Source organism: Chionomys nivalis, chromosome 5 (assembly GCF_950005125.1).
Source record: "Chionomys nivalis chromosome 5, mChiNiv1.1, whole genome shotgun sequence".
In the NCBI taxonomy this organism is placed as follows: Eukaryota; Metazoa; Chordata; class Mammalia; order Rodentia; family Cricetidae; genus Chionomys; species Chionomys nivalis.
The window spans coordinates 12543055-12570777 of NC_080090.1; the positions used below are offsets into that span (position 1 = coordinate 12543055).

Genomic DNA, 27723 nt, shown 5'->3' on the forward strand with positions numbered 1-27723 from the left:
TGGGATGGGCTTCTCCCTACTGTTATCTCAGCTATTGATCTCATACCTGATATGGCTCAGTCTGTAGTTGACACCCAGACGCAGAGGAAACAAGATGAGAATCCTCACGCAGAGGAAACAAGATGAGAATCCTCACTGATAAAGGTACCAAGCCATGTGGCTAACATAGACAAGAATTATGGGTTACTGTAAGGTATAAGAATTAGTTAATAAGAATCCTGAACTACTAGGCCAACAAGTTTATAATTAATGTAGACCTCTGTGTGTTTCTTTGGAACTGAATGACTGTGGGACCAAGCAGGACAGAAGCCTCTGTCAACACCCCACCAGTTAACAGGACCTCAGAAGCAGTCACTAAAGTTATTAAAACAAATAAATCTAAAGAATAAAACCAGGCAGAGTCTCGCAACCCTGGGAATGTGGAGGCCCCAGGAAAAGAGAGGTCTCCTCTGCTGCCTCAGACATGCTGGTGGAAGGGAGTTCAGCCTCAGATCTTATTACATCAGCTTCTGTTCAGTCTTTCTCTTTTGATTCTGTCTGTATGATCCCTTCAAAACCATAAATCCAAACAATTGTCGCATTCACACTTGCTCCTCTGTCTTTCATGTCTTTAATTATTCCCACCCCTGACTCTGCTCTTTGCCTAGTCCTGTCCTGGAAGGCCAAATCTAAGGCCCTCCCTTCAGCCCTATTCCCAGGGTGTGGGGGAATTGTCTGTATTCTGTCAATCATGTTTTAAATAAACACTGATTGGCCAGGCAGAAAGTATAGGCAGGAAAACCAGACAGGAAGTAGAAATGATGCAATGAGAACATCCTCCCACTCCTGCCCAGACTCCAAAGAAGCAAGATGTGAGCTGCCCTGCTGAGAAAGGTACCAAACCATGTGACTAGCATAGATAAGAACAATGGGTTAATATAAGCTACAAGAGCTAATAAGTAGCCTGAGCTAATGGGCCAATCAGTTTTTATAACTTATAGAGATCTCTGTGTGATTTTCTTTGGGGCTTGCTGGCTATGGGGTACTGGGTGGGAAAGAAACCCCAATAAGCAGGCCCCATTTGTGTTACACCAGGGGGCCCTCTGTGGTGGCCTCTCTGGCCTCTGGTTCAGTCCAGTCTGGAAAAAATCTTGGATCATGCAAAGCAATTCTGGGGTGAAGGAGAACAGTCCTTGCCAGTCTCTCTTGGCGGGTGGGTCAGGTGGGAGTGTTTGTTTTGCTTCCTGCAATGACTGCAGGCCAGAGTACAACATCTGGAGGATGTATAGTCCTGGCCTGTTTCTCTTTATGTCATGAGGTCTGTGGGGTGACTTCCTCACAGTTCCCACTACAGAAGAGGAAGAAGGCTTCTGTGTGTATATCACAGTGTCTGATATTACCCAACTGGTGAGTGGCCACCCTGGTGGGACATGAACCCTACCTTCTTACCTCTTCCTCTCTCCTATCTTCTATCTCTCTACCCCGAGGTTTTAAGCTAGAGTCCTAAGTAATCAGTCCTGAGAGCAGAGCTTCTTGGAGTTGAGGGAGCTTCAGTATTTTCTGCCCTTAGCTGTATCTCACCATTCTCTAAAGAGCTCTTAAAACTTTGATAGTTCCAGGGGCTACAAGGATGACTCATAGTTCTTGCAGAGGGCTCAGCTTCATTCTCAGTGCCCATGTTGGGCAGCTCATACCTGCCTGTAACTCCAGCTCTGGGGGATCTGACACCTTCTTCTAGATACCCCTCAGATACCTGTGTTCATACATGAACACATCCCCTCACATGCCTATACATAACAAAATAAAAATACATCTTAAAAAAAACAAAAACATTGCTCACCTTCAAACTGTTGAATCTGGGAGTGAAGCCTAGTTGGCTTGTGTGTGAGCTTCAGTTCTTCCAGTAACTCTAATCGAGTAGCTTCAATGAGACCCAGCAGAAATCCAACTCCTTTAGTGGCATGATTAAACTAGCCCATAGAGAGGCTTGGTCAAGGCCTCTTCCTGTGCTGGTGATTGAACCAGGGTCCTTGTGCAAGCTAAGCACACGCTCTACCACTGCCCTGTTGTGTGATATTTGTACACTGTGTGATGATGTATTGTTTTGATTGGTGTAATAAAAATCAGAACAGCCAATAACTAGGTAGGAGAGATAGGTGGGACTTCCAGGCTGGGAAGAAAAAGGCTGGATCACCAGTCAGACACAGAGGAAGCAGGATGGGCAGTGCAGAGTAAAAGTAATCAAGCTGTTTAAAATAATGCAGATGAAAATATATGGGTTAATTTAAGTTTTAGGAACTAGTTAGGAACAAGCTAAACTAAGGCAGAACATTCATAATTAATAAGAAGTCTCTGTGTTGCCATTTGTGAGCTGGTGGTCCAAATAGAATTGTGTCTACATATAGTGCCCAATGTGGGGCTGGAATATCCAAACATAGGGTCTGAGAAAGCTCTTGCTGTCTCTCAGGTGGCTCACTCTATGTGAGTGGAGTCAACCACCAGTACCATGAGCTAAACTGAGCCATGTGGTGGTTGACATGGCAGGTTAATATTTGCCTCATGTGATCAGAGAATGTTGCAGATACTTAGTAAAGCAGGTCAAGACACAGAAAACCTCTAAACAGGTATAGTATGCTTAAAAAGTGCTTAGATGCTAAACAAAGAAAAGAAAACGAGTATAGACAGTCATAAAAAATAGTTTAAGATGAATAAAGTCTTTAAAGAAAGAACAAAGTAATAATGTAAAAAAACAAGCCACATACAGATGGGAAATACAGAGGGCATCTGATCTCGCATGGTGCTTGTTGATGTTGAATTTTTTAAATGCCAATGTACAAAAAGCAGCAGTTGATGAGAGACATCAGATTATGGAAACTGCTAAATTGTACCAACCTATATATTTTAAGAATGTCTTAATTTCAAAATTAAAGTCAGATAATATGTTGTGTTGGTAGAGAGATCATGCCTTTGTTTCTACAGGAAACAAAAAGTTATGGTTCTCTTCAGAATTATTGAAGATCAAATTTGACTGGGGAGACTTCCTGAGGATCTTGGCTGAAGACATGAGGGGAGAAAAGCCAATTAAGACTATAGGGCAGGTGACATGTATGCTGATCCCTCTGGGATCATACTCTGAGACTGTATGAGACACAATATGTCTTGTTGACTACAGAATCCTCATGACTTATTATTACATGCCATTCTTTCATATGACATGGATGGAGATTTACATTACAGTTTAGTTATACACTCTAAATGGACTTACAAAGTTGACAGATGCCTTTTACCTGCTCAAACATAAACCAGAGAATCATCTTTAGCTGACTAAACACTACCATACTTGTGTTGATGCAGATATATATGTTACCTTTAAAAGTTTTTGTGTTTTTGGAGAAATGGGACCAGACACCAATAAAGACAAGTACCCCAGGTGATCAAGTTTCCTCAAAATTCTGCATCCAGAACAACTTCAAATCTACTAGTGGAAATGGTCCAGCTCTACAGGCTCTCTAGCCAAGACTTCAGATAAGTCCTACACTTTCCCATCACACAGAGACTAAACAAAAAATAATACAGCTAGCTCTCCCAGGACTTGACCATTATCCCAATTTTTCTCAGGGTCCTCTAAAGATGCCAGAGACCCGCACAACAGGAAGCAGTCTATAGAACATGACACCCATATTCCCAAGAGGTAGGGTGGATGATGTTTGTCATTTGGTGGGTTATAAATGTGGGTCATTATTTAGGGGGCTTGGTTACAAGTTGTTATTGGTCATGGTCAGGGAAAAAGCTGAGCAAAGGAGTTAGATTCAGAGATCTCTTTCTGAAGAAACAAAGGATGGATATAGTATAGAAATGATGGGATAAAAGGGTGGATTGTTGAGTCCACTTTTGAACTAAAGAAGAACTACTAGTCTCAAATATTTTACATTAGTATAGATATTTATATATAGTGATATAAATTTAAGGTTATTTTTTTGTTATACTGTATATATGTTTCTACTGTAGTTTAAGGAATTGTATTTGTGCAGCTCATTTAACAATGTAATGTAAACTTCTAGTCCTTGAAAGCTATTATTATAAACTATTATAAACTAAGATAATTAAGAAATTCAGGTCAGTAGTTAGTCATCTATAACAATCAATCAAATAAACAAATCATGTTGGGTGTGTTTTCAAGATCAAACAAATATATTTTAAATATATAGATTGTCTTCAAACACTTCAATGATCTACAGATATGGCATTTAAAATGTTTTTAAAATGTAAGACTTTTCATGACAGTGAGACACATCTGCTCCTGACAGTACCAATTTATTTCAAAAAAAGGATGATGAGCATCAAAGACCCTCCATATGGGGTTTGCTTTCCATGTGACAAAGCTAGGCCTTTTAGACAAGAAACTACCATTGCTTTGACTGCTGACAGTATGTTGTCCAAATTGGACAGGCACGACACAAAAGAAGGTGACTGCCAAACTTTTCCAAGACAAGACAGGGAGTCTGTCAACTCTTTCTGCTTCAGAAAAAGTCTCTCAGATATTCTAGACCTGTAGGCTGAAGATGGATGCCTCAATGTTGCAGAAGAACTTTGAGTGACTGTCCAGGCAGCCAGATATCTCTGCCACTTCTATAGTTTTGGAAGTTTCTTGTTCTGCACTTCCTGTTTATTCAGGTAATATTATATCCTCGGGTCTTTGATGGGGTTAAAGACTAGATAGTTATAGTTACAGTTTTCCTAATAAGCAAATTCAGAAAAGAAACCCATAAAAGAGGTACAAATGTATAGGATTGAGAGACACAAAAGCTTAGTTGTTTATCTAAAATAAGGTTTTGAGGTCTAAAATTATAGGTTTGGGTTGATAATACAAGTTAGGATAAAATAAATTAGGTACAAAACTTTTGACTCACCAAGATAGGCTAGTTTATGGAATATTTTGACTGAATTTGCCAAATACAGAGAAACTGGACATTATAAATGTATGTAGCTTTTACCTGATAATTGTTATTACTGCATATAGTTTTACTGTATTAGGGTTAAACCTTACCATTGTTATTAGGACAAAAAAGGGAGAAATGTAGGATATTTGTTCACTGTGTGAAGATGTATCGCTGTGATTGCTATTAAAAAAAAAAAAAGCTGAATGGCCAATAGTCATTCAGGAGAGATGGGTGGTACTTCCGGGCAGAAGGAGATCTCTGGGAAGAAGAAAGGCAGGGTTGACAGCCAGATGCTGAAGAAGCAGGATGGGCGTTACAGAGTAAAGGTAACAAAGCCAAATTAAAGAACATACATTAAAAGATATGGGTTAGTTTAAGTTATAAGAACTAGATATTAACAAGTCTAAACTAAGGCCGAACTTTCATAATTAGTAATAAGCCTCTGTGTCATTATTTGTGAGCTGGTGGCCCAAAGAAAAATCGATCTACACTGCCGTACAGTCTAGCCCCAAGTTTTGCCATGTTTGAGTAGCGGGGCGGGAGCTAGGGCAAGGGCAAGTCTGTGCACAGACCGTGTGGAGCACAGTCACTGCAGAGAGTGCTGATTACGAGCCAGACAGTGCTGCTCCAGACAGGCCAGGGTACCCTGCTCCTTCCTCCCCAGACCCGGGACATCTACTTCCCATACTCAGCACTAACTGCTAGGCTGACAGTAGGAGCTCAAGCTTGTCTCTAGCAGACGTTCACAGACCATTTAGACTTAAGGCCCCATGGGCGGTTCTGCAGTATGGGGCGTAAATCTTCATATGCCTCTGTCCTATCTCATGCTACACCATCTTGTCCCTTCCCCAGCCACACCAAACTGCCCAAGTGGCTCTGGGCTGCACCTTCAGAAAGGTATCCAGCTCTCCTTCTGGGGCTGGGCAAACTTGGATGCCTTTTTGTTGTTGTTGTTGTTGTTTGATTTGTTTTGTTTCTGTTTTGAGACCTATTTCCCTGGATAGCCCTGGCTGTCCTGGAACTCACTTTGTACACCAGGCTGGCCTTGAATTAATAGAGATCAGCCTGCCTCTTCCTCTCAAGTTCTGGGATTAAAGGTGTGAGCCACCATTCACCTTGGTGTTTGAGATAGGGGTCTTTCACTGAAGCTGGAACTCTCTGATTTAGCTGGCCTGGCTAGCAACCCCTGAGGTTTCACCTCTTTCCTTATTTTCAGTGCTGGGATTACCACCAGTTCATGCTACCAGGTCTGACTTTTTTTTTTTTTTATTTAAGCACGGTTTCTTGGAATCCAACATGGGCCTTCATCTTTATTTATGTGGCAAGCACTTTTCTGACGGTGCCATCTCCTTAGCTCCTAAGGATGATGTTTGAACTACTGGATCTTGACAGGGTCTAGGAAACCCGAAGACCAGAGAATCAACAAGAATGAGGGAGGGTTCTCAGGGCCACCTGGCATGTCTGGGGCCCTTGGTAAGCCTGGTCTACAAGAGCTAGTTCCAGGACAGGCTCCAAAACCACAGAGAAACCCTGTCTCAAAAAACCAAAAAAAAAAAAAAAAAAAAAAAAAAAAAAAGAATGTGGGTGCTTGAACAAACAATAAAGGCTCCAATCACTGTCCACCAGCTGGGACCCCGTGATTGAAAATGGCCTCATTTTTTTGATGTGAGAAGTAAGGCCAGCCAAGTGCTACCCACAGTGCGGTGGAGATGCTGAATGGGTTAATGCAAAGCAAGGCCCTCGGTGGGGGGGGGGGCAGACAGGAAGTATTAATATGGTTGTTTTAGACTGGCATCCTGATTTCAGGCCCAGCTAGCGGTATGCATCAGCCTCAGAGTCCTGTCCTGTTACTGTTGGCTCCTACCAGAGTCTGCCTCTCATCTGTTCTTCACCAAATTACCAAATCTACCCATACACACTCCACCTGCCCTCTCTCTCTGGATAATAGGTGTGCAAGGCCACGCTAGGGTTAGTCACCTTGTAAAGTCTCGGAGTCATTGTTGGAGACCATCCTGCCTCACAGACAAGGAATCAGCTGTGACTCATCACACTGCGGTGGTGCCCAGATTTAGTCACCAGGGACCCTGTGCGCTGACACCCGAGTGTCAGATCCAGGATCGTACCTTTTAGTCCCCTTGTAGTCTTTCCGTCCCTCTCTTCCTTCCCTTGTGATAGCTCATGGAGCAGATTCTAGATGGCCCCTTCCTAGCCGCCTGCATGGTTTGAGCCCAGTAGATGGACAACGGGGGCATTGACCTCCAGGGTCACTGCTATACTCACCAGGGTCATTGCCTAGGGGGCCTGATGGGCAGGCAAATGAGACGACACCCTTGTCAATAGAGCGCCATTTTGGCAATCTGGTGTGGGCGTTTCACAAGAGAGCACCTGCTGCTGCCTGAAATGCAGAACATTCATGGTGACCTCGGGCCTGTCACCATGGCCTCTGAGGAGGCCATGATGAAGACCAGACCTGGGAGACTCGGGAAACTGAATGAATTATTTTGATGTCAACAGGAATCTACTATTCTACCAACCTCAAGCTCCTTCCTATAAGGTTCTGGGTGCTTGGAAAAAAATGAACAAAATGGAAAGGAACCCGTGTCTCCTCAGACACAGTACCCTAGTGGTGGACACAAAACAAATACGACCCATCAGGAACCCACATCTCCTTAGACATAGTATCCTAGTGGTGGACACAAAACAAATACGACCAATCAGGAAATCTGGGGGCTGAGGCTGCAGCTCAGTTAGCAGAATGCTTGCCTAGCATGTGTGAAACCCTGAACTTGATCCTAGCACCATATAAACCAGGAGTGTTCCTACATGTCTGTAATTTCAGCACAAGGAGGTAGAGCAGGAGAACCAAAAGTTAAAGACCATTGCCAGGTACAAATCCAGTTCAAGGTCAGATTAGGTTACACGAGACCTTGAGTAAATTAGGGAGGTGGTCAGAAGTTGACGTCGACAAAAAAAAAATGTTTTAAGAAGAAGAGTTAAAAACCAATGTAGCACAGGGCAAGTGAGGTTGGGAGCAGATGTGGATAGGAGAGTGGTTGTGGTTTTAAATACGGTGGTCAGATGAAGCCTTGGTTAGGATTCTGGATTGGAAGAGAGGCTTGAAAATGAAGGGAGACAGTTTTGTACATGTCCAAGGCACAAGTCTCCCAAACCGCTGGAGCATCTGGGGCAAAGGTTATGTCAGAGGATGACCTGGCATCTCGAGGGGAGGTTGTACCACCGATGTGAAGACAGGGACGGGAGAGAGTAGCAGTGGAGAGTCAGCTTAGGGGAGTTCTGACCACAGATGGCCTCTCAAATGGGCTCTGACCTTGAGAGGTGGGGAGCCTGGCAGGATTCAGCGTAGACCCCAAACCTCCTATGCGTGGCCTTGCCTGTGGGTCAGCCTGGGGCAATGTGGAACAGAGTGGCCCAGCCAAGAGGGCAGTGGGGGAGGGGTTCTGGTTACTTTGGACACTGAGCCAGCAGAACTCATGATTGGCAGTTGCTGGTATAGATGCAAAACAAATCAAAAGAAAAAACCCAACCCAGGATAACTTCACTAGCTTGAGCAGAAGTTCTGACTGCTCAGGCTCTAGGGCAGACAGTTGCTCTGAAGCAGGGACTGCCTGGCAGGGTCAGAGCAAAGGGCAGGCACAAAGGGGGCACTGAGGTGCTCAGGTCACATCCTGGCTGCCCTCTAACTCCAGTCAGACCCTCATGGGACTGTGGGCTCTGGTTTACACAATTAATCTCTGGATAATTCTGATGTCCTGAAGCCTGTGCCAGGTGACCTGAACTTCTGGGGGCACTTTGGAACAGCTGGTGTTCTTGAGGAGTTGGGCTACTCTTTGAGGGCTGCATAAACGTCTTCTAGAACGTTCCTGTGTGGGAAGCCTCTGCAGAGCAGCTGATGTTTGCCTCCTGCGAATCCAAACCTAGGACCTGCCCCAGCTTGCAAAGACTGAGACACCAACTGCTTATTTACCTGGGCTTCTGGGCTCAGAAAGGGAGGGGGGAATTTAAAGAGCCCACTCACAGTGAGGCCCATCCCACTTCCCCTCTTCTGGGATTGGGGCTCCCACGCCCAAGCTTTCCAGCCGACTGAGCTAATTATTATTGAGCTCTTTGTCACATCCTCTGGTGAAGGGGGAATTTTCGGAAGTCTGGACTTGGGGCATGGAAACAGACCAAGTGGTGGAAGTGTGACCCTTCTCTGCCGGAACTGATGGGGTTGCTGTGTGCTCCTGAGGTGCTGATGAAGGAAAGCTGTGTGTACTGACCCCACTGCAGAGTCAAAACCAGACTCCATCAGCATGCTGCTTATCTGTTTCCTAGCTGCAATGTTCCTCTGTTTGAGCTTGAGCAAAATTTGAAGCCTGGGATGGGCCCACAGAATGGTTTACAACTCTCCTGAGCATCTTGGACATATTCCTCGAGTGTAGAGGAAACCTTGGCACCCTGGATGGGGAGTCGCAGAGCCTGCTTATGGCTGGGGATGTAGCTCCGTCAGTGGCAGAGTGCTGGCCCAGTAAGTGAGAAGCCCCGAGTTCCATGCCCAGCATGGCGTCAATTGTGCATGGTGGTGTCCACCTGTAATCCCTGAACTTGGGAGGTGGAGGCAGGAGGATCAGAAAATCAAGGTCATCACTGGCTTTTCAATGACTTGAAGGCCAGCCTAGGTTGTATGAAACACTGTCTTAAAAACAAAAAATTCTCCTTCAAATTGTGACTTTGAGGAAAGAGTGTTGCAAAATAATGTCAGTGTCTTCAGGGTTAGGACAGGGACTATGACCTTCCAGGTTTGCTGAAATGCCCTCTGACCCAACCTGGAAGGGGAAGTGTCCTTGACCAGCTTTTCCTCCTGGTACTGTTTCTGCACCTGTATTAGTTGGGACCCATGAGACCCCACAAAGGAACTGTGTTCCCAGACCCGGTAGGTGCCATATGAAGTCTGTGTTGGCTTTCCCAGCCCAGCTCTGCCTTAGCCTTCTCCCACCTGTGGTCAGGTCTGTTTTCTGGCCCTGCAGGCTGGCATTCCTGCCCAGGAGGGTGGGGCTCAGGAGCAGCTGGGCCAGTGACTCACAGGCAGTTACCTGTCCTGGGGCTCTTTGCCAGCCCTGCTGAGGGAGCTTGAGGTCCTGGATGCAGGCTGCTCTGTTCAACTTCCTTGGGAGAACTCAGATTTGACCACTTCCTGCACTCTTTAAGGACCATTCCTCCCCCTCCCGCCCCCCCCCCCCCTTAAATTCCCCAGGAAGTCGGGATTTTCCACCTTTTCCCTTTCGGATAGGCCTGGTGCTTTCCAGGGTTCTGAATACTGTCCAACCCAGTGACATGCCCAAACCCTGACATAGTCTTAGGGCTGTTATGTGTCCCCAGCCTGGTTTTCTGTCCAGGGTGGGCTGGGACTTAAGAAGAAGCTGACACCTACTAGATTTGGGAAGGTACCAGATCCAGTACCTTCACTGCCCCAGGGACAACCCCCCCACCTCCCCACCTCTAAAGACCTTGCTACTGCTGTTTCCAGAATCTTCCAGTCCTCCAGACACCAAGAGCAGGCAGCCTCTAAGACCAACCCACTTGCCTAGTCCTGTCCTGAGGGTGGGGGGGCAGTGACGTCAGACAGGCGTGGCGGCTGCCAGATTCCTGAGGCCGCCCTGAGTAACTGGGGTTACACCCAGCCAGGGAGTCTCCAGAGGTGAGGCTGTTGTTTAAAACCTTGGAGCCAAGAGAGGGGACCCCCACATTCCCAGGCAGCTCTTCGAGAGGGATCTGGAGAAAGGCGGGGAGCATAGGAGCTCAGGGTGAGGTAGGTTGTCCACCTTACCTGTCCGGTGGGGGAGGACAAGAGGGGCTGTGTGTCCGGGGTCTGAGGCCTGGGTGCTGGGCCCACGCAGAGCTCTTCTTGGGAGCCACCTGAGTACACTCAGGTGAATGTGACTGTTTGAATTGCTTTTCACATCTGATAAGTATCTGGAGACTTAGAAGAAAGCGACTAAAATCCGGGCTTAGCACAAAGGCAAGGTGGGAGGAACCCATCAGGCTCAACTCAGCCTCCTTCTTGGTGGGTTTTCAGCAGGGCAGGAGGGCAGAGTTGTCAGACACTTGAGGCCGCATGCCCCAGCTCGGGCTCTTGACTGCCCTGGGAAAGACTGAGGAGAAGGCCGTGGCAGTGTTGGGATGTAAAGATGGCAGAAAGACCTCCTGGGTCCCCTCTGCCTGCCCACAATCCCATTATCCCTTCTCGGCGGCTTTGGGCAGACCTTGTGTGCTCTTCCAGGCAGAGCCAGAGCGGAGCATGCTGCTGAGGCATGCCTGCCTCCCATGCCGCTTCCAGCTGCCCTCAGCATCCCTGCCCGTAACTGGAGACATTTTGAGCTGCTCTTGGTGCAGAAAAAAGTCTTTTCTCGCTTTTCTTAAAACTGCCAGGCCCACATCTCCCCACAGCACCCCACCTCTCTTCTTAAGATCTCACATCTTCCCATAGCATCCGTGCAGCTGGGTTAGCCTGGAACTGTGGTCACCATAGCTTCAGCCTCCCTGGGGCCCTGTAATACTGGAGACCCTGTCAATTCAGGAAGAGACCTGCCTCATGACCCTCAGCACCTTCAGCTTATCTGCCTTTGTCATATTATAGGTTGACTTGGGTTGCAGCCCTGAGAAAGCCCAAGATCTCTCCCTTGAGGCAGGAATGGAGCCTTGGACCTCACTTTAGCTGTCCCCAGCAATGGACCCTGCCCTCTCTCCTCCTGCACAGTCCCTATGTTCCCACCCATTTTGGAAAAGGAAGCTGAAGCCTGGGATTTCCCCAGGACTCCCTATATGTCGCCGCTGTCCGGGACAGGGGTTTCGGGTTCTTGCCGTTGGCTACAAACTGTTCAGAAGTCTCTGTGAAGATGCAGGATGAAGCCTTGGTGAGGTCAGCAGTCTAGCACTAACCAGGGCTGGGTGAGGGGTGACTAGCCTGGATGCTTTGTTTTGTTCTAGGTGACCTCTCTGGGGACCTGCCCTGGGCCATGATGACAGCACTTCTTCTCCTGTGCTTTGGTAAGCGTCCCTTCCCCTCTTCCAGGCCACCCACAGAGAGAGCTGGCCAATGGTGTGATGCCGCCTGCCACCTACAGGCACTGGGGTTTCAAACCCTCGCCTAATGGGACAAGGGTGGGAGCCTCAGGGAGAAGAGGCTCTCGGCCTTTCTCAGAAGGCTCTCCATGTCTCCTAGCCTCACCCAAGGGTGACATGTGGCTTCCCGAGTGTGCCCCATCACTTACTCCCCATCTTCTCCACCCTCAAGCTGGCTGCAGAGCCACTATGGCTTGAGTCCCCTGTTTTCCAGGGAGTCAGGGCTGCTTGCTTTCAGGTGACGGCTACGTTGGCTGCCTGTGCAGACCGAATAGAAATAACAGGTATTTTCTCAGCATTCCACCAAGGGCTCAGCCAACAGCTGCCTCTGGGATGTGAACTGAGGACACTGGACAGGCAAACAGTTGTCACAGTGTCTACACGGCCCAGGGTCTGTCTCCAGATTGATTCTAAAGCCACATATAAATGGCACGGGTCATAGGTTAGGATTTCTGCTGGTTATCAGTTGATGAAATTCCTCCCCCCTTTTTCCCCCTTTAACTGAAAAAGTAGTTTGACAGTCTCATTCAAACCCAGTCTGGGTTTGGATTTCTTACGTAGCTGAGGATAACTTTGAATGCTTGATCCTGCTGGCTCCTAAATTCTGGGATTATAGGTGTATACCACCACACCTGGTTTATGCGGTCCTGGGGACTGAACCCAGGACTTCATACGGCTAGGCAAACACTCTATTAACTGTTACATTCCACAGCTCCCTCTCCTTTCCAAGTTTGAGTTGTAAGATACAGGATCAGTCCCTCAACCCCCCGAGTCAGGGCTGTAGTCATCACACTGAGGGCACCAGATTTCCTGACGTCAGCTCCACAGAGGGAATACTGGGGTCACCAGCTGGGATCTCATCCTTTGGGTCCACCCCAACATTACCCTGTGGTTTCAGCCTTGCCTGGCCTGCTGTGTGCCCAGCAAGCCTGCTCCCGAGGGGCCTGTTATCCACCCGTCGGGGACTTGCTCATTGGAAGGACTCAGCTGCTCCGAGCCTCGTCTACCTGTGGACTGACCAAGCCGGAGACCTACTGCACCCAGTATGGAGAGGTAAGGCCTCTTTCCAAGGCCTCCAGGACCGGAGGAAAGTGGGATAGAATGGGGTCCCTGAATAAGGTATAGGAGGCCTAGGCTAAGGGCCATGCTCTGGGAGAGGTCAGAGGGGTGTAAGTCTGGATCCCTGCTTCTGAGGAATTTAAAAGTAGAAAGAATTAACAGGGCTTTGCCTAACACACGAGGACCTGTATTAAAGGGTGGCAGCATTAGGAAGGATGAGAACCAGTAGGCAGAAGTAGCATTAAGAGAGTTGAGAACCAGTGAGCAGAAGCAGCATGAGGAGGGTTGAGAACCAGGGGGCAGAAGCAGCATTAGGAAAGTTGGGAACCAATGAGCAGAATCAGCATTAGGAAGGCTGAGACCCAGTGAGCAGAAGTAGCATTGGGAAGGATGAGACCCAGTAAGCAGAAGTTAGCATTAGGAAGGCTGAGAACGAATGAGCAGAAGCAGCATGAGGAGGGTTGAGAACCAGTGGGCAGAAGCAGCATTAGGAAGGTTGGGAACTAGTGAGCAGAAGTAGCATTGGGAGGGTTGAGACTGAATGAACAGAAGAAGCATTAGGAGGGCTGAGAATCAGTGAGCAAAAGTAGCATAGGAAGGCTGAGAACCAATGAACAGAAGTAGCATTAGGAAGGCTGAGAACCAGTGAGCAGAAGTAGCACTGGGAAGGTTGAGACTGAATGAGCAGAAGTAGCTAGTTGAGGGCCTGGCGAGCCAGCAGGCCGCACAAGTCCTTCCGTTCCTCTCTGCTCTTGACTGTGGGTGTCATGTGACTAGCTGCATGAGTTTCTGCCTTGGCATCCCTGAACTGAACTGAACTGAACTGATGAACCTGCAACTGAAGGCCAAATAAGTCCTTTCCTCTCCTACAGTGCTGTTTGGTGGGTATTTTTTTTAATCACAGCAACACAAGTGGAAGCAGGGACGTAGGAATGCATAATAGACTTTGATCTCGTTCACTCCCTCCAGCAATCTTTCTTTTCAATTTTTATTGTTTTAGCATTCCATACAGGTATATACTGCACCTTGAGTGTGTTCCCTGTGGCCCCTTCCTCTACATGACCCCTTTTCTTGGCCCTCCTCTCTCACATTTGCCCCTATTCTTCCTTTAGACAATTTCACTTCTATCATCATTTAGTATATACACAGGAGCCAAAAATGAGAGAAAATATCTGATATTGATCCTTCCAAGACTGGCTTAATTCATTTAATATATTATCTCTATTTGCAGCCATTTCCCCTCATATGATGTAATTTTATTCTTTTATGGTTAGAAGTGCCACAGTTTCCTTATACATCCCTCTGTTGCTGGACACCCAGTCAGTTCCACAACTTAGCCACTGTGAATAGCACTGTAGTAAACTCTGATGGGTAGGTATCTCTGTGATGGATTAGTGTCCTTTGGGCAAATGCCCAGGAGTAGTATGGCTGAGTCGTAAGAAAGATCTACTGTTGGGTTTCTGAGAAGCCTCCATACTGACCTCAGTAGTGCTGGAGAGCAGTGTGCTGGGGTTCTGGGCTGTCCAGATCCTCACCAGCATTATTGTTGGAATTCACTTGTTGAGAACTTCATACAATACATTTTGATCAAATTCTTTACCCTTCAGATCCCACCTCTTTCCCTACCTACCCAACTTCATATTCTTTATCTCCTTAGAAAAACCTAAAACCTAAACAAAAAAGAACAAAAAAAAATTACAAAAACATAGAGTTAAATTTAGGTTGGCCAGTTACTCCCTAGTGTAAGATTTGCCTGGCAGTTTGGTTGATATACCCAATGTCACATTGTTGAAGAAAGCTATTTTTTCCTCTCCCAGCAGCTATCAGTTGCAATAGAGTCTCAGTTAGGGTGGGACTCTGCGCATTTCCCCTTCTCTCCACTGGAACTTTCTCTAGCTCGAATGTATGCAGGTTCGCATACTGTCATAATCTCTGAGAGTTCACAGATGCCTTTTGTATCTAGAAAAACGCCATTTCCTTGAAGCTCTTCATCACCTCTGGCTCTTACAATCTTTCTGCCTCCTCTTCTGCATAGATTCCCGAGTCTGGAGGGGAACAGTGTGGTAGAGGGATCTCATGCAGGGCTAAGCGCTCCAAAGCCCCTTGTTCTCTGCATATGGTTCAGGTATGGGCTCCATGTTAATTACCATCTACTGCAGGAAGAGGTTCTCTGGTAAGGGTGGAGCTATGCACTGATCTGCATATCATCAGGAGTCATTCTACTGCTCTTTCCTTTAGCAGAATAATAGTCTTCCTGTAAGGGTCATGACCTATCTGATCTCAGGTCTTGGCCATGTTAGTGGTGTCATGTATGGGCCCTATCTCATGGAGTGAGCCTCAAATCAAATGACAAAGTGGTTGGTTACTCTCATAATAACATGCCCTATTGCATTGATGGGCATATCTTGCAGTTAGGTCACTCATAATAACTCACAAGGTTTGTAGCTGGATGAGATTGTTATTTTTCTTCTCTGGTAACATGAACCATGCATATCAGTAGAGATGAAGCTCCCAATTGAGTACTGGCTCAATTCCTCCATGTTTGATAGCATGAATATGTGTATCTTCAGCAATTAGGGTCTTACTGTCAGGTTGTGAGGGGCAGCCAGTAGCATTGTTAGTAGCCTGGAACATTTGAGGGAAAGTCTATAGATGCCTTAGGAGGCCAACAACACAAAAACATATAGCTCATTCCTTCACTGAGGGTCTTTTTGGTAGCATATGATGTATAGAAAGGACTCTACATTCTACTACAGAGACACTCACTCATCCATGTTCATTGCTGGTCTATTTATAAGAGTCAGATTGGAAGCAACCTAGATTCCATCGAATGACAAATGGATAATGAAAATGTTCATTTATACAATGAAATATTATTCACCTGTTGAGAAAAATGAAGGCTGAATGAAAATGGATGGAGCTAGAAGCAGTCATCCTGAGTGAGGTAATCAAGACCCAGAAAGAACATTACATGCTATCTCTTATATGTGGATGCTAGCTTTAAGCTTTAAACATGTGTGCTTTGTTTAGATTATCCACAGAGATTAGGTAGGTCATAAGGGACAGAGAAGAGAAGAGAACTCTTCCAAGGAAGGAGAAATAGAATACAATGTTACAAAGAGATAGAGAAGAAACTAGAATATGAGGATTCAATGAGGGGATTTGGAAAAGCCATATGGAAACCGTAGAAGCTTCCTGAAATATATACGTGTAAAAAGGAGTTTAATGAAGTTATATATAATGGAGTAGACAGCACCCCAGCAGATACCTTACATTGTTTGTTTTTTTAGTGACCGCCGTTCTCCCGGGGCAGATGTCATTGGAAGGTGTCTTTGATTTGCATGTCTCTGATGGCTAATGAGACTGAACACCTTTTTGTGTTTATTTGCTATTTATGTCCCAACCTTTGAGAATGGTCTATTTTATCAGCCCAATTATTGATATTATTGTTTGAATTTTTGTTGTCCAGTTGAGTTCTTGATATGTTCTAGTTATTAACCACTGTTGGGTGTATAACTAGCAATGATTTTCTTGTCACATAGTCATTTCTTCTCTGTTCAGGAGCTTTTTAATTTCTTAAGGTTTTATTTCTTGATTGTTGGCCATATTTCTTTAGCAACTGGGGCCCTATTCAGAGAGTCCTTGCTTGTGCCCACACTTTCAAGTGTTTTCCCTTAAGTTCCAGGTCTTGTATCAAAGTCTTTGATTGACATGGAGTTGATTTTTGTTATGGGTGAGAGATGCGGGTCTAGATTCATTCTCACACATGTGGACAGCCAGTTTTCTCAGCTCCATTTGCTAAAGATGCAGTCTCTTTTTGACGAATTTCTCCAAAGTCAGGTGACTGTAGCTGTGTGGGTTTATATCTGCATATTGTGTTCCATTGATCTATGTGTCTGTTTTTGTACTAATGCCATGCTGTTTTTGTTACTGCAGCTCTGTAATATACTTGGGATCAGGAATCATGGCACCTCCAGCACTATTCTTTCTGTATAGGACTGGTTTGGCTCACTGAGGTCTTTTGTATTTCCGTATGAATTTAATGTTGATTTTTCTATTTCCATGACATCAGAGTTTCAATGGGGACCGTGTTGAATCTGTAGGTTGTTTTTGGTAAGACGGTGACTCTCACAGCATTGATTCTTCTGGTCCTTGACCATGAGGGGTCAGTTTAAAGTGTTTGTTATACAGAACTCTTGCTTCCTTGGTTAGGTTTATTGCAAGGTTTTGAAGCAGTTGGCCTTTATAAGGGTTGTGCTATTCTCCCGCAATGCCTCTGAACCTTTCCTTTAGGAGGTTTTGATTTTTTTCCCCTCTTCCCTCAACAAGTTGGGGTCCTTTTTTGGCTCCTTGGGTTTATATGTATTTAAATCTTTGTCTCCTTGTCTCCCAGTTATCTGACTGGCCAGTTTTGATTTTTGGTGTCAAGGACTAAACTTCATACAAGCTAAGCAAACACTCTTCTACTGAGCTGCATCCTTTGCTCTACTTTGACTCTTTGTGTTTGTTTTTTGAGACAAGGTCTCACTGTGTAACTTTGACTATCCTGGAACTGGCTCTGTAGTCCAGACCGGTCTCAACCTCACAGAGATCAGCAGCTTCTGACTCCCCAGTGCTGGGGTTAAAAGTGGGAGCCAGCACCCATAGCTTTACTTTAACTCTTTATACAAGGTTGAGCCTTTCCAAGTTGTCCAGACTGGCCTTGAACATGCAACGCTTTGGTCTCAGCCTCATGAGTACCCAGGGTCCTTAGCCACTTTGGTTCCTTCAAAATGGGTGTGTACAAAAGAGTGACAGGGAGAGACTTGCCAGGAGTGTCTGCAGCCTTTATGGGAAAAGAGATGGGGGTGGGGTGGGGAGTGGGTAATTGTCTTTGACCCTGATGAAGGAGCAAGGGCTTTGTGCATACATCTTACCCATCCTCAGGACCTGAAGGAGGGTGTTTGGAATGCTCTTGCCTCACTGTCCTTCCAGTCCTGACATTCTTGTGGCTGTTTTTAATCGTAGAAGGTACCAGGTGGGGACTTTTGAGATGCCGCGTGAAGATGGATGTGGCATTTGCACGTCACCTGCTTCGCTAGGGGAATCCTACCCAGTCAGGGTGGGTAATAGACTGTTCCTGTGGATCAGACAGCAGGGCTGGGTCAAGCTTTCTAGGCAGTAGAGAGAGCTCCGATGCTCACCCACAGACTCCCCAAATCATGTGCCTCTAAGCCCAGGCCTGATTTCCCGGCAGACGTCTGCCCTCTTCCTGGGACTGACTTGCCTCAGAAGGTGGAGCAGGGAGTGATCAGGATGCCATGGTGGAAGATATCCTCCCACCCAGGCTTTGAGAAGAGCCTCTCTTCCACTTGGCCTGGGTGTTTGGCTTCTCCCTGGCCTGGCCTCTGCCTCTTTCAGCTGCCCCCCAGGAACTGGCCTCCTCTGCTGTTTCTAAGCAGCCTCCTGAGAGCAAAGTGGGGGATGCTTGCAAAAGAGAAGTCTAGACTGTTGCAATCCTGGGAATGGATAAATATTAGCTATTTTCTGCTGTGAAAGCTAAGACGCATTGGCTCATTTCCCTTTTTCTAAGGGAGCAATAAACACAGGAAGGGTTTTGGAGAGTGGAGAATGGAACACCTTGTGGGGAATATAGAGGGGCAGTTCTGCTAACTGCAGGATAACCTTGAGCGAGAACTCTGTCTCACTCTCTCTTCCATGAGCCAGTGTGGGACAGAGTGGTCTGCCGGGTCCCTTCTGGCTTCTACATTCTTGGTAATGAGCTGGGTGCAGACAGCACCATCTTTCCTGTGCCTCCTGCTGTCTGCCTCTTTTCTCTTTTCTCCTTCTCCCTCCTGGGCCTTCTCAAACCTTGTGGTTTTCAATGATGAAGCCACCACACAAACACACACACACACACACACGAACGCACACACATGCGCACACACGCGTGCATTGAATATTCAGAGCCCCCTTCTCAGTCCCATGTTGGGTGCATTCAAGCCCTCCCCTGGGGAATACATTGAAGGTATCATACTAAGAATCTTTTATAAATACGTCATTTAATTGTCACAGCACCTTAAAAAACAGCTCTCATCATTCCCATGAACTATGAGGATGCTTGAACTCCAGATAGGAGCAAGAAAACTCTGTTCCCTGAGTGGTTCTGCGGGGAGGGGTCCTAGGTAGTTAGCTTCTTCTCCCCCTTCCCTGCAGATCTCTGGGGCCAAGGCTTCTCTTCTGTCTATATATGGATGGCAGTGGTGGCCTGCTGAGGTGGCAGGAAGGAAGGTTAGAGGGACTTGTGACCTCAGGCATCTCAGTCTCACTTCATTCTGTCCCTCCCCAGCTGGATGGAGTGGGTGGGAGGGAGTTGCAGGCATGCTGGGACTCCGTCCAGTTCTAAAAATGTCGCTCCCAGCTCCTGGCCTCTTGCTCCTGGCCTCCAGAAACGACTCCTTTGCAAGCCAGTCTTTGCCTGTCTGCACGTTCCTCCCCTCGTCTACCTCTGTGGTTGGCTGAGTCCCATGGGCCTCCAGTGTTGGCTTCTTCGGGTTTCAGCTGCATGTTGCAACGCTTGTAATGGACATTGGACATAGTTATCTTTGTCCGGTGGCACTTCCCCCAACTTTGTCCTTCTGGGTCAGGCTGCCTTCTTGACCCGTTAATAGTCTGCCCTGTGTGGGGGCTACACTCAGAACAGACTGCACTGAAGTTCCTAGTTCTAGCCAGCCTGCTCCATTCCTTCGTCGCTTTAGCTCCTGGGGTCTTCTGGGTAGGCTCATCATATAGATAACGCTTAGTCTCAGGGCCTGCATGGCCATCTCATCCTGACACGCCTTTGCACTACCTCTGAGCCCAGGTGAGAGGGAACGGTGACAGCATCATTTTAAGGGACCATTGTGAGGACTACCGAGCAGAATGTCCACAATGAATATAGAGCCTGCAGAGGTCATGCTCCCTCCAGTCACTTCCCCCTCCCTCCCATGCCCCTTTCCCACTCTCTTCCTCTCTGCCTCCCTCTTTCTTTCCTCCCCATTTCCCTGTTTCCCTCCATTCTTGTCTCCTGGGGACTGTTTCTGCTCACAGATTTCCTGAATATATCTTCCTTGTCAGGTCACTCAATCCCCACCCCCACCACGGAAGTCCAACCATCCTGGTCCCCTGCCTTCTCTACTTCCTAACGTCATGGGGGACTGCTAGAGAAGCCACAGTCAACCAACTCTGACTGGGGTTGTGGCCTTGGTTCTGGCTCTCAGAGTAGAGCTGTGACTTTGGGAAAGGTCTGACTCCTCTCAGGATCTCCATTTCTCTTCTCAGAGATCCCCTGGGTACTGTGTGGTGTTATGGGACCACTGTACAGGGTTGCCTCTGCACAAGGCTTTGCAAGGCCCGTGGTGATTCCTGGATGTTTCCAGCCTTGCTTCTGCTCCCAGCGATGTTGACAACATGTCTGCTCCGTTTCTCAAATGCTGTGCTTACCCCCATTCCCTCCCTTTCTGGGGGAAACTTAACCATTCTGTTGGCTTAATGACAGCTTTGCACAGCACATTCCTGGGCTGATTACCTGTGTAAACCGAACAGCTGCTGTTTAATCTCTTGCAAAGGAGAGAGCGGCAGCCAGTTGTTGGTCCCTTTCTCCTCAGCACGTAAGCCCACAAGAACCCACATGCCCACCTGTGCACACACCAGCCCCTGCCCATCTTTGCCTGGAAATCATCTATTTTATGACTTTCTGAAAGGCTAGTGTGTAAGGCAGAGGTTGTGCATGTGGGTTGTATGCATATGCGTGTGCATATGTGTGTGTATACGCTCACATTGTTAGCCGCTTTTCTGTTACCATGATAAAATACTATAACCAAAAGTAACTCAAGGAAGAAAAGGTTTATTTTAACTTCTGTCCAGAGGAAAAGAGTCCATAATGGCAAGGAAGGCACAGCAGTAGGACCAGAAAGCAAGGAGACCATATTTCACCCATACACAAAAAGTAGAAAGTGAGAACAGGAAATGGGGAAAGCCTATAAACTCTCAAAGCCTGCTCTCCAGTGACATATTTATTCCAGCAAGGGGCCAGCTACTAAAGGTTCCATAACCTCACAAACAGGACCAACTGAGTGCTGAGCGGTTTAAATACATGAGTTTGTGGAGGACATTTCTCATTTAGACCACAATAGACACACACACACACACACACACACACACACACACCACAAATACTGTCCTCTCTCCTGAGTGTTATTAAGCTTGTCTCTCTCTAAAACAATGGCTTTCCTGTTCCCAGAAGCTCCGAGAAGGTCTCAGGCTTCCTTGCTGCTGTAGTTTTACTCTTCTGCGTGAACACTGCAGACGTCCTTATGTCAATGTAGTCTCCCTCAGGAAAGGCCAGCCATTCAGACCTCTCTCAGGTTTGTATATCAGAGACAGAGCTGAAATTTCACAAAAGGTCTCGCGAGAGTAAGGGGTGTCACCTTGGAGGGGATGGATTAGATGAAAAGGGTTTGGAGTGGGGTAGTCACTGTCAGAGGGGAGCAAGACTCAGGTGAGGCTGTGAGATCATGGCTGTTATGGGCAAGGAAATGGGGCTCGTGGAGCTGACAGGAGGGAGAAGAGGAGAAAGGCCTAAAGATGCAGTCAACAGCCTCACAATCATAGTTCACAACCTGACTCTCACCACACCGTTCCTGAGCACGGCTCTGGCTTCAAGGGAATCAGAGGGATTTTATTCTGGGTCATATGAGTTCCTATTGTCCAGGAACACAGATTCAGGTCATTCCAAGCCACGGTTACTGTAGAAGTGGGTACATGGGACAAACTAGACCTACAGATCAGAGTATTTACAGAACACTTCCTTGAGAACAGTAGACGGGCTGCTTACAGCAAAGAGGGCCAATCTCAGTGGCAGGATTCAGATGCTGTCTGTTGACACTCAGCTCTTGGGCGGGTGGAAGCTCACTGTCTGCTAAGATTATACATTCAGTAAGTTTTCTCCGATAGTCAAAGGATGTTGACATGATACACAGATAGATGGGGATGACTGATGATTGTCCACCACCCTTCTGTCTCAGAATCCTCTCTCTCCACAGCCACGAAGTTCTAACCATCTTTAGATCTTCAACATGGATCTGGGATTCCTAGGAAATTCCCCTCATGCCATGGAAGCCTCAAGTAATGTCTGGCAGGCCCATCTTTGCCAGCTAAGTCCTCTGTGGTCATGGTGTGGACTTAGAAAGCTGTTGTCGTGGGTAGAATTGCCTCCCCACACTCAGGACTAGGGGGTATCTTTGTTCTAGAGCAGTGGTTCCCAACCTTCCCAATGTTTTGACCCTTTAATACAGCCACACATGTTGGTGGTGACCCCCAAACATAAAATGATTTTCATTGCTACTTCATAACTGTAATTTTGCTACTGTTATGAATCTTAATGTAAATATCTGGCATGCAGGATATCTGATATGTGACCTTGACCTACAAGTTGAGAACCGTCTTTTTTAGAGGGATCTGCTCTCTTTGGGTGAGGAGTAGAGGAGATCAATGTCTAGAAAATCTATTTAGTCTCTGCTGTGTGTAGCGGCCACGTGACCTCTGTAATGCCTTGACTGAGTGACAGGCCAGTATGGAATCAGATGCCTGGTACACGAATCCCTCCTCATCCCCATGGCATTCCTGACCAGTAGGCTGGGGATATCCGCTGTGTGAAACTTGGTATACCTGCCTCAGAGGTCTTGGAAGGGTGAGCCACGGGCACGCCTGTAGTGCTCAGGAGAGAGACTGCTGTGTAATGTAGTTTTGGGGTGTGTAGTGCTCAGGAGGGAGACTGCCATGTAATGTAATTTTGGGGTGTGTGGTGAACCTGGGCTCTATAATCAGCCTTGGGAAATCATCTTTTTCAATTTAGCTGTCTACCCAGTCTGAGCTAAGTGGGAGGGGAGGTGAAGCTGAAAATGGCTGAGCTTTGGAGCCTCTTCCCACCCAGCACCTACAGGCTGGCCTAGACCTTTTACTGGTTGTAGGGAGGCTACCCCTGGGAGCTGAGGAACCCCCTGATGAGGAAGGACTGCAGAGTGTCTTCTCTGCCTTCCACAGTTCTTTCTCTTCTAGGACCCAGGTTTCCCAGCATGCCCCTGGTCAGTGTCTTCTTGCCCTCTTGATTCTCATGTTGTGCTGGACATCCATGGTTCTGTGGTTTTGGGATGACAAGCCCCATCCAGGGAGTTCCAGCCCATGTTAGGACAGGGTCAACTTGTTATCACACCCACCCTGTGCTTTTCTAAGGAGGAAGCTGACATAGAGACTTGCATTTTTTCTTTCTTCTTTTGTTTTTTTTATTTTTTGTAGAAATTGCTTTTCTTTTTTTAAACTGTTTTTATTGTGCTATACATTTTCTCTACTCCCCTGCCTTCCTCCCCCCTCCCCTTCTGCCCTCTTCCATTTTGTTTATTCCCTCACATTCCCAATTTATTCAGGAGATCTTGTCTTTTTCTTCCTCCTATTTAGATCCATGTATGTCTCTCTTTGTTGTCTAGGTTCTCTGGGGTTGTGGACTGTAGGCTGTTTTTTTTTTCTTTGCTTTATGTCTGGAAGTCACTTATGAGTGAGTACATGTTTTATTTGTCTTTGGTCTAGGTCACCTCACTCAATATGTTTTTTTCTAGATCCATTCATTTGCTGCAAATTTCAGAAACTGCTTTTCTTAATGACAGCAGGACTTTTTGTTTTACTTTGTCCCTGGTTTCCTCCTTTGGGCCCTGGCTAGTGTCCTTGACCCCGGACATTGCTTTAAAGGACACAGGAAGCTCCCTGAATTGCCCTGAAGGGAGCTGCATCTGGCTAAGCAGAACTTGCTTTCCTGTCCTCCCCTTCTGTTCTTCAGAGCCTTCCCGTGCAAGCTCCTTCCTTTTCCACTGATGCAGGCCCCATAAGCTCCTGTTTATTCCTCTGCCCCACTTAAGCTGTCTGGAAGGGGCTGTCTTTCTGTCAGATTTCTGAGATTCTAGAAGGCTCCAGGAGAAAGCCCAGCCTCTCCAGCTGGAGAGCAAACAGGAGCCAAACTGGCTGAAGGTCTGGCAGGCTGGACTGATAAGAATGCTTCTTGTAAAGCTCAGGGAGCATGGTGGCTAAATGACCCAAGGGAGAGAGGCAGCAGCCACCGAGAGCAGCCTTGGCTGTGGAGAAAGGGAGACATAGGACCTGTGAGGAGAGCCCCCCATGCGCTAACACACACACACACACACACACACACACACACACACACACACACTAAATAGAGAAAGAAGCAGGCCCAGCGGGAGAGCACACAGCATATCTTCAGCTGGGCTTCTATTGTAGCTGTTCTATTTCAGGTCCGTCATCCTGCTGGCGAGTTGACAGCAGGGCTACTTAAAATACCTGTCTGAAGCTGGGGCTTAGGCTCCCTTTGAGCTCGAAGCCAATCCCCTCCTCAGCTGTGTTCCCAGGCATGTAGCACGAAGCACGTAGTACCTGAGGCCATGAGGCCATCCCGTCTACATCAATGCCTGTGCATGTGGAAGGACTGTGGAGATGGCTTGAGGGCCCCGTGCTGTCTGTGTGACTGCTGGCGGCTTGGAGCAGTGAGCCCACACGGACACTGAGTATCTTTAGCTTATTTTGTTTCCTAATTCTATCTATTTTCCTACATTTAAAAGTAACATTCAATATATAAAAGTTTAAACATATAAAAAAATAACTGACAGGGAAAAGCCACCTAAATATTCTGTTACAGAGATATTAGGTTGAGCTATATGTAGCTACCATGCTTATAAGTCAAAATAGGTGAATATCAGCAATTTCATGTTTTTCCTACTATTTTGGCATATTTCCTTCCTTTCCTTAAAATATATTTGATATTAAATTGTATATTCAAGCTTCAGCCTAATTCTCCCCCCCATAAATTATACTATTACATTATACTCTAAGTCCTTCCCCATGCAATTAGAAAGTTTCTCTAAACTCTTTTTAATGATTACATAATATTCTGTTATTTGGGAGTACCAAGACCATTTCCACCAGCTCTGGCTCCTTGTCCAATGTCCTAAGCTAAGAAAGAAAGCGCCTGTGTTCAACGCTGCCCTGGCCAGGCAAGGGCTGGGCTCAGTTCCCAAGCAGAGTCTGGGGTAGGGAGCTACGGTGACAGCGTCTGCCAGAAGGCGGCCGGTCTTGCCTCTCCTCTGGACATGTGCTGAGTGCAGACAGAATGAGGCTGGGCAGAACATGGGGAAGGGCACAGTTCCTTGCCAAGCACCAAAATAGGGTCTGGAGAGGCATCCTGCGCTAGCCTTCTCTTGCCCAGAAAAGATGACGACTGATGCGCAGGCATTTTGGCTGGTGGCATACCTCCGGTCTCCATGGCAGCTGAGCCAAGTGAACTGGAGAAGTTGGATCCTTCTCACAGTGCTCTCTGTGCTGTGGGCTCCCTGAAGGTCAGTTTCTGGGGCAGCATGGGTCCTGCGTGGTGCTCTCTGGATGAGACAGAGATGGTAAACTTGAGTATGCTCCAAGTGAGGTCTGTCACTCTGCAGCTTCCTTGGGGGAAAACAGAGAAATACTAGGGCTGCTAGTGCTGGGCTCACTTGAGTACACCTTTGGATGACGTTGAACCTCTGGCCTTCCTGCCTCCACCTCCTCAGACCTGGGTTTACAAGCATGGATCAGCATGCCCAGTTTAATGCCATAGTAGGGATGAGACCTCAGAGCTTTGTATATACTAGTCAGGTGTTCTACCACCAAGATCACATTCTCAACCCCTTAAATATGTTCTGATATTGAATTATCTAATACAGTTCTTGGTACCCGGCCATAACACCATTACTTAATTTTATTTTTCTCAGGAGGTAAGTCTCTTTATGTTGCCCAGTCTGACACCAAACTTGAGTTTGAGCTACGCTCTTGCCCCAGCCTCCTGAGGTGCTGGCAGCATGGGCACACTGTTTAATGTTACCACTTGGTTCCTTCCATCCTCCCCATGCCTCTCAAGCATGCTGAGTCCAGGAGAGAAATAGCTGTCGATCATGTGGTTGAGAAGAGTTGACGCAGGTTGAGCATTGCCATTCATTGCTCATTTAATTCATTTATGCAGCAAGTGCATAGCTAGAGCCAGCGGTGTCTAGGCACTCTCTCTACACGGGGAGACTGCAGGGAAGGAAGGCAAGCCTCTGTCCTCATGGGGAATGCACTGTAGAAGGGGAAGGTTGACAGTTGACAGAGATCAGTGGTAAGGATACATCGTGACAAGTGGAGATGCTGTGGTAAGAGAAATCCATCTGGGGAGGGGGTGTGTGGCCAGGATGGAGATGGTGCTGGTGAGTGATGGTACAGCCTAGTTGGGGTTCAGTGACTAGTGCTTATTAAGGCATTTTTGGTTGTGATAAGGTGATAAGGAAGGGTGACCATGCTGTTTCTTCTCTGACTAGGGTTAGGAGCTGGGAAGCAGGGAGGATAGCAGAGGCCCTGCAGCAGGACACTCAGCTCCCCTTTTCTGGGTCAGCTGTATGCACACAGAGGAAACACAGTGTTGGGCAAGGAGTGTCCACAGCCCACGAGCAGGTCCAGCATGGTCACAGGGCCTCTACACCTGAGCAGAGTCCCCATGCCTATGACACTGACTCAGGTAGCATATGGCCTTCCCTGCACACAGCCAGGACTGAGCAGCTACAAAGCTGTGGAGGAGAAGCAGTTGATAGAAGCAGAGGCCTGGGGGTGTGTGGAGAGCTGGCAGGGCCCAGTGGCCTCACCCAAGCCTTGCTTCTGCTTGTGAGTGAAACTTTAGCCATCTGGGCTGTGCAGGATTTGGGGCTATGTGGAACCCGAGGAAGCGGGACAGGGCCTTGCTGTGCGCATACGCTGATAGGCACAGCTCCGAGATAAATCACTTCTGGGATCAGCTTCATTCCTCCGTTGTCTCTGCCGTGACCTGGAGCCCATCCATGCAGCTCTGTCTTTAAGTCCCTTGTCCCCCTCAGAAAGGTACAGGACACGGAAGATGTGGGTGTTGTTTGCTAGGCTTGTTTGATGCTTAGTGTTATCGACTTGATGGGCTCCAGAATAAGTCCATCATTTTGGGCCTGCCCATGGCGGATTACCATGAGCCTGTCACCTGGTGGGTGTGGCTGGGACCCTGGACTATAGAAATGTGCTGAGTAGCAGCAAGCATTCATCCTGTTTTGCTCTTTGACTGTGGATCTGATGCGACCAGCTGCCCCAAGCTCTTGCAGCTTTGACTTTCCCGGTATGGTGGACCGCTTCCCTCTATTGGCTAAGGGTTCACTGAGATTGGGAAGATGGTGTGCTGGGGAGGACCACCTTAATTTCATTCTGCTTCGTCTCTGTGGGTGGGTGTCTGGAAGGACTTGGACACTGGGGACAGGCCTTGGTGACATACAGGTTGAAACCCTCTGCAGCAGCAGAGGCAGCAGTGGTGGTCGGAGGAAATCTGACAAGGGCAGAGTGTATCTTGAATAAACCATTAGGTTGTTTTTGTCAGAGATTCTATTATGGCGACAGAAACTAAGAGAGCTAGATTTTCTCCTGTGGACAGGATATCTTGGAACTGGTGATGACCAAATATGGGCTTCCTTAGGGAGGACTCTAGCCTGTAGAGCGCAGTACTATGCCTGGCACATATGACATG

General features: G+C 47.2%; 1 protein-coding gene across 6 annotated transcripts in view; it reads left to right on the forward strand.

Annotated features, from left to right (window-relative positions):
- The first annotated feature begins 840 nt into the window (after positions 1-840).
- Positions 841-27723, forward strand: part of Lamb3 (laminin subunit beta 3) — a 52363-nt gene continuing 25480 nt past the window's right edge. The window contains exons 1-4 of one of the 6 annotated variants that reach the window (XM_057770958.1): positions 845-873; positions 3598-3670; positions 11907-11966; positions 12940-13094. In XM_057770958.1, coding sequence (XP_057626941.1) covers positions 3649-3670; positions 11907-11966; positions 12940-13094 — 237 coding nt within the window. In that variant the 5' untranslated portion in view covers positions 845-873; positions 3598-3648. Of the gene's footprint in view, positions 874-3597; positions 3671-10580; positions 10729-11906; positions 11967-12939; positions 13095-26277; positions 26308-27723 lie in introns of those variants that run through there. The other 5 variants (XM_057770960.1, XM_057770962.1, XM_057770959.1 and 2 more) reach the window with 5 other exon arrangements.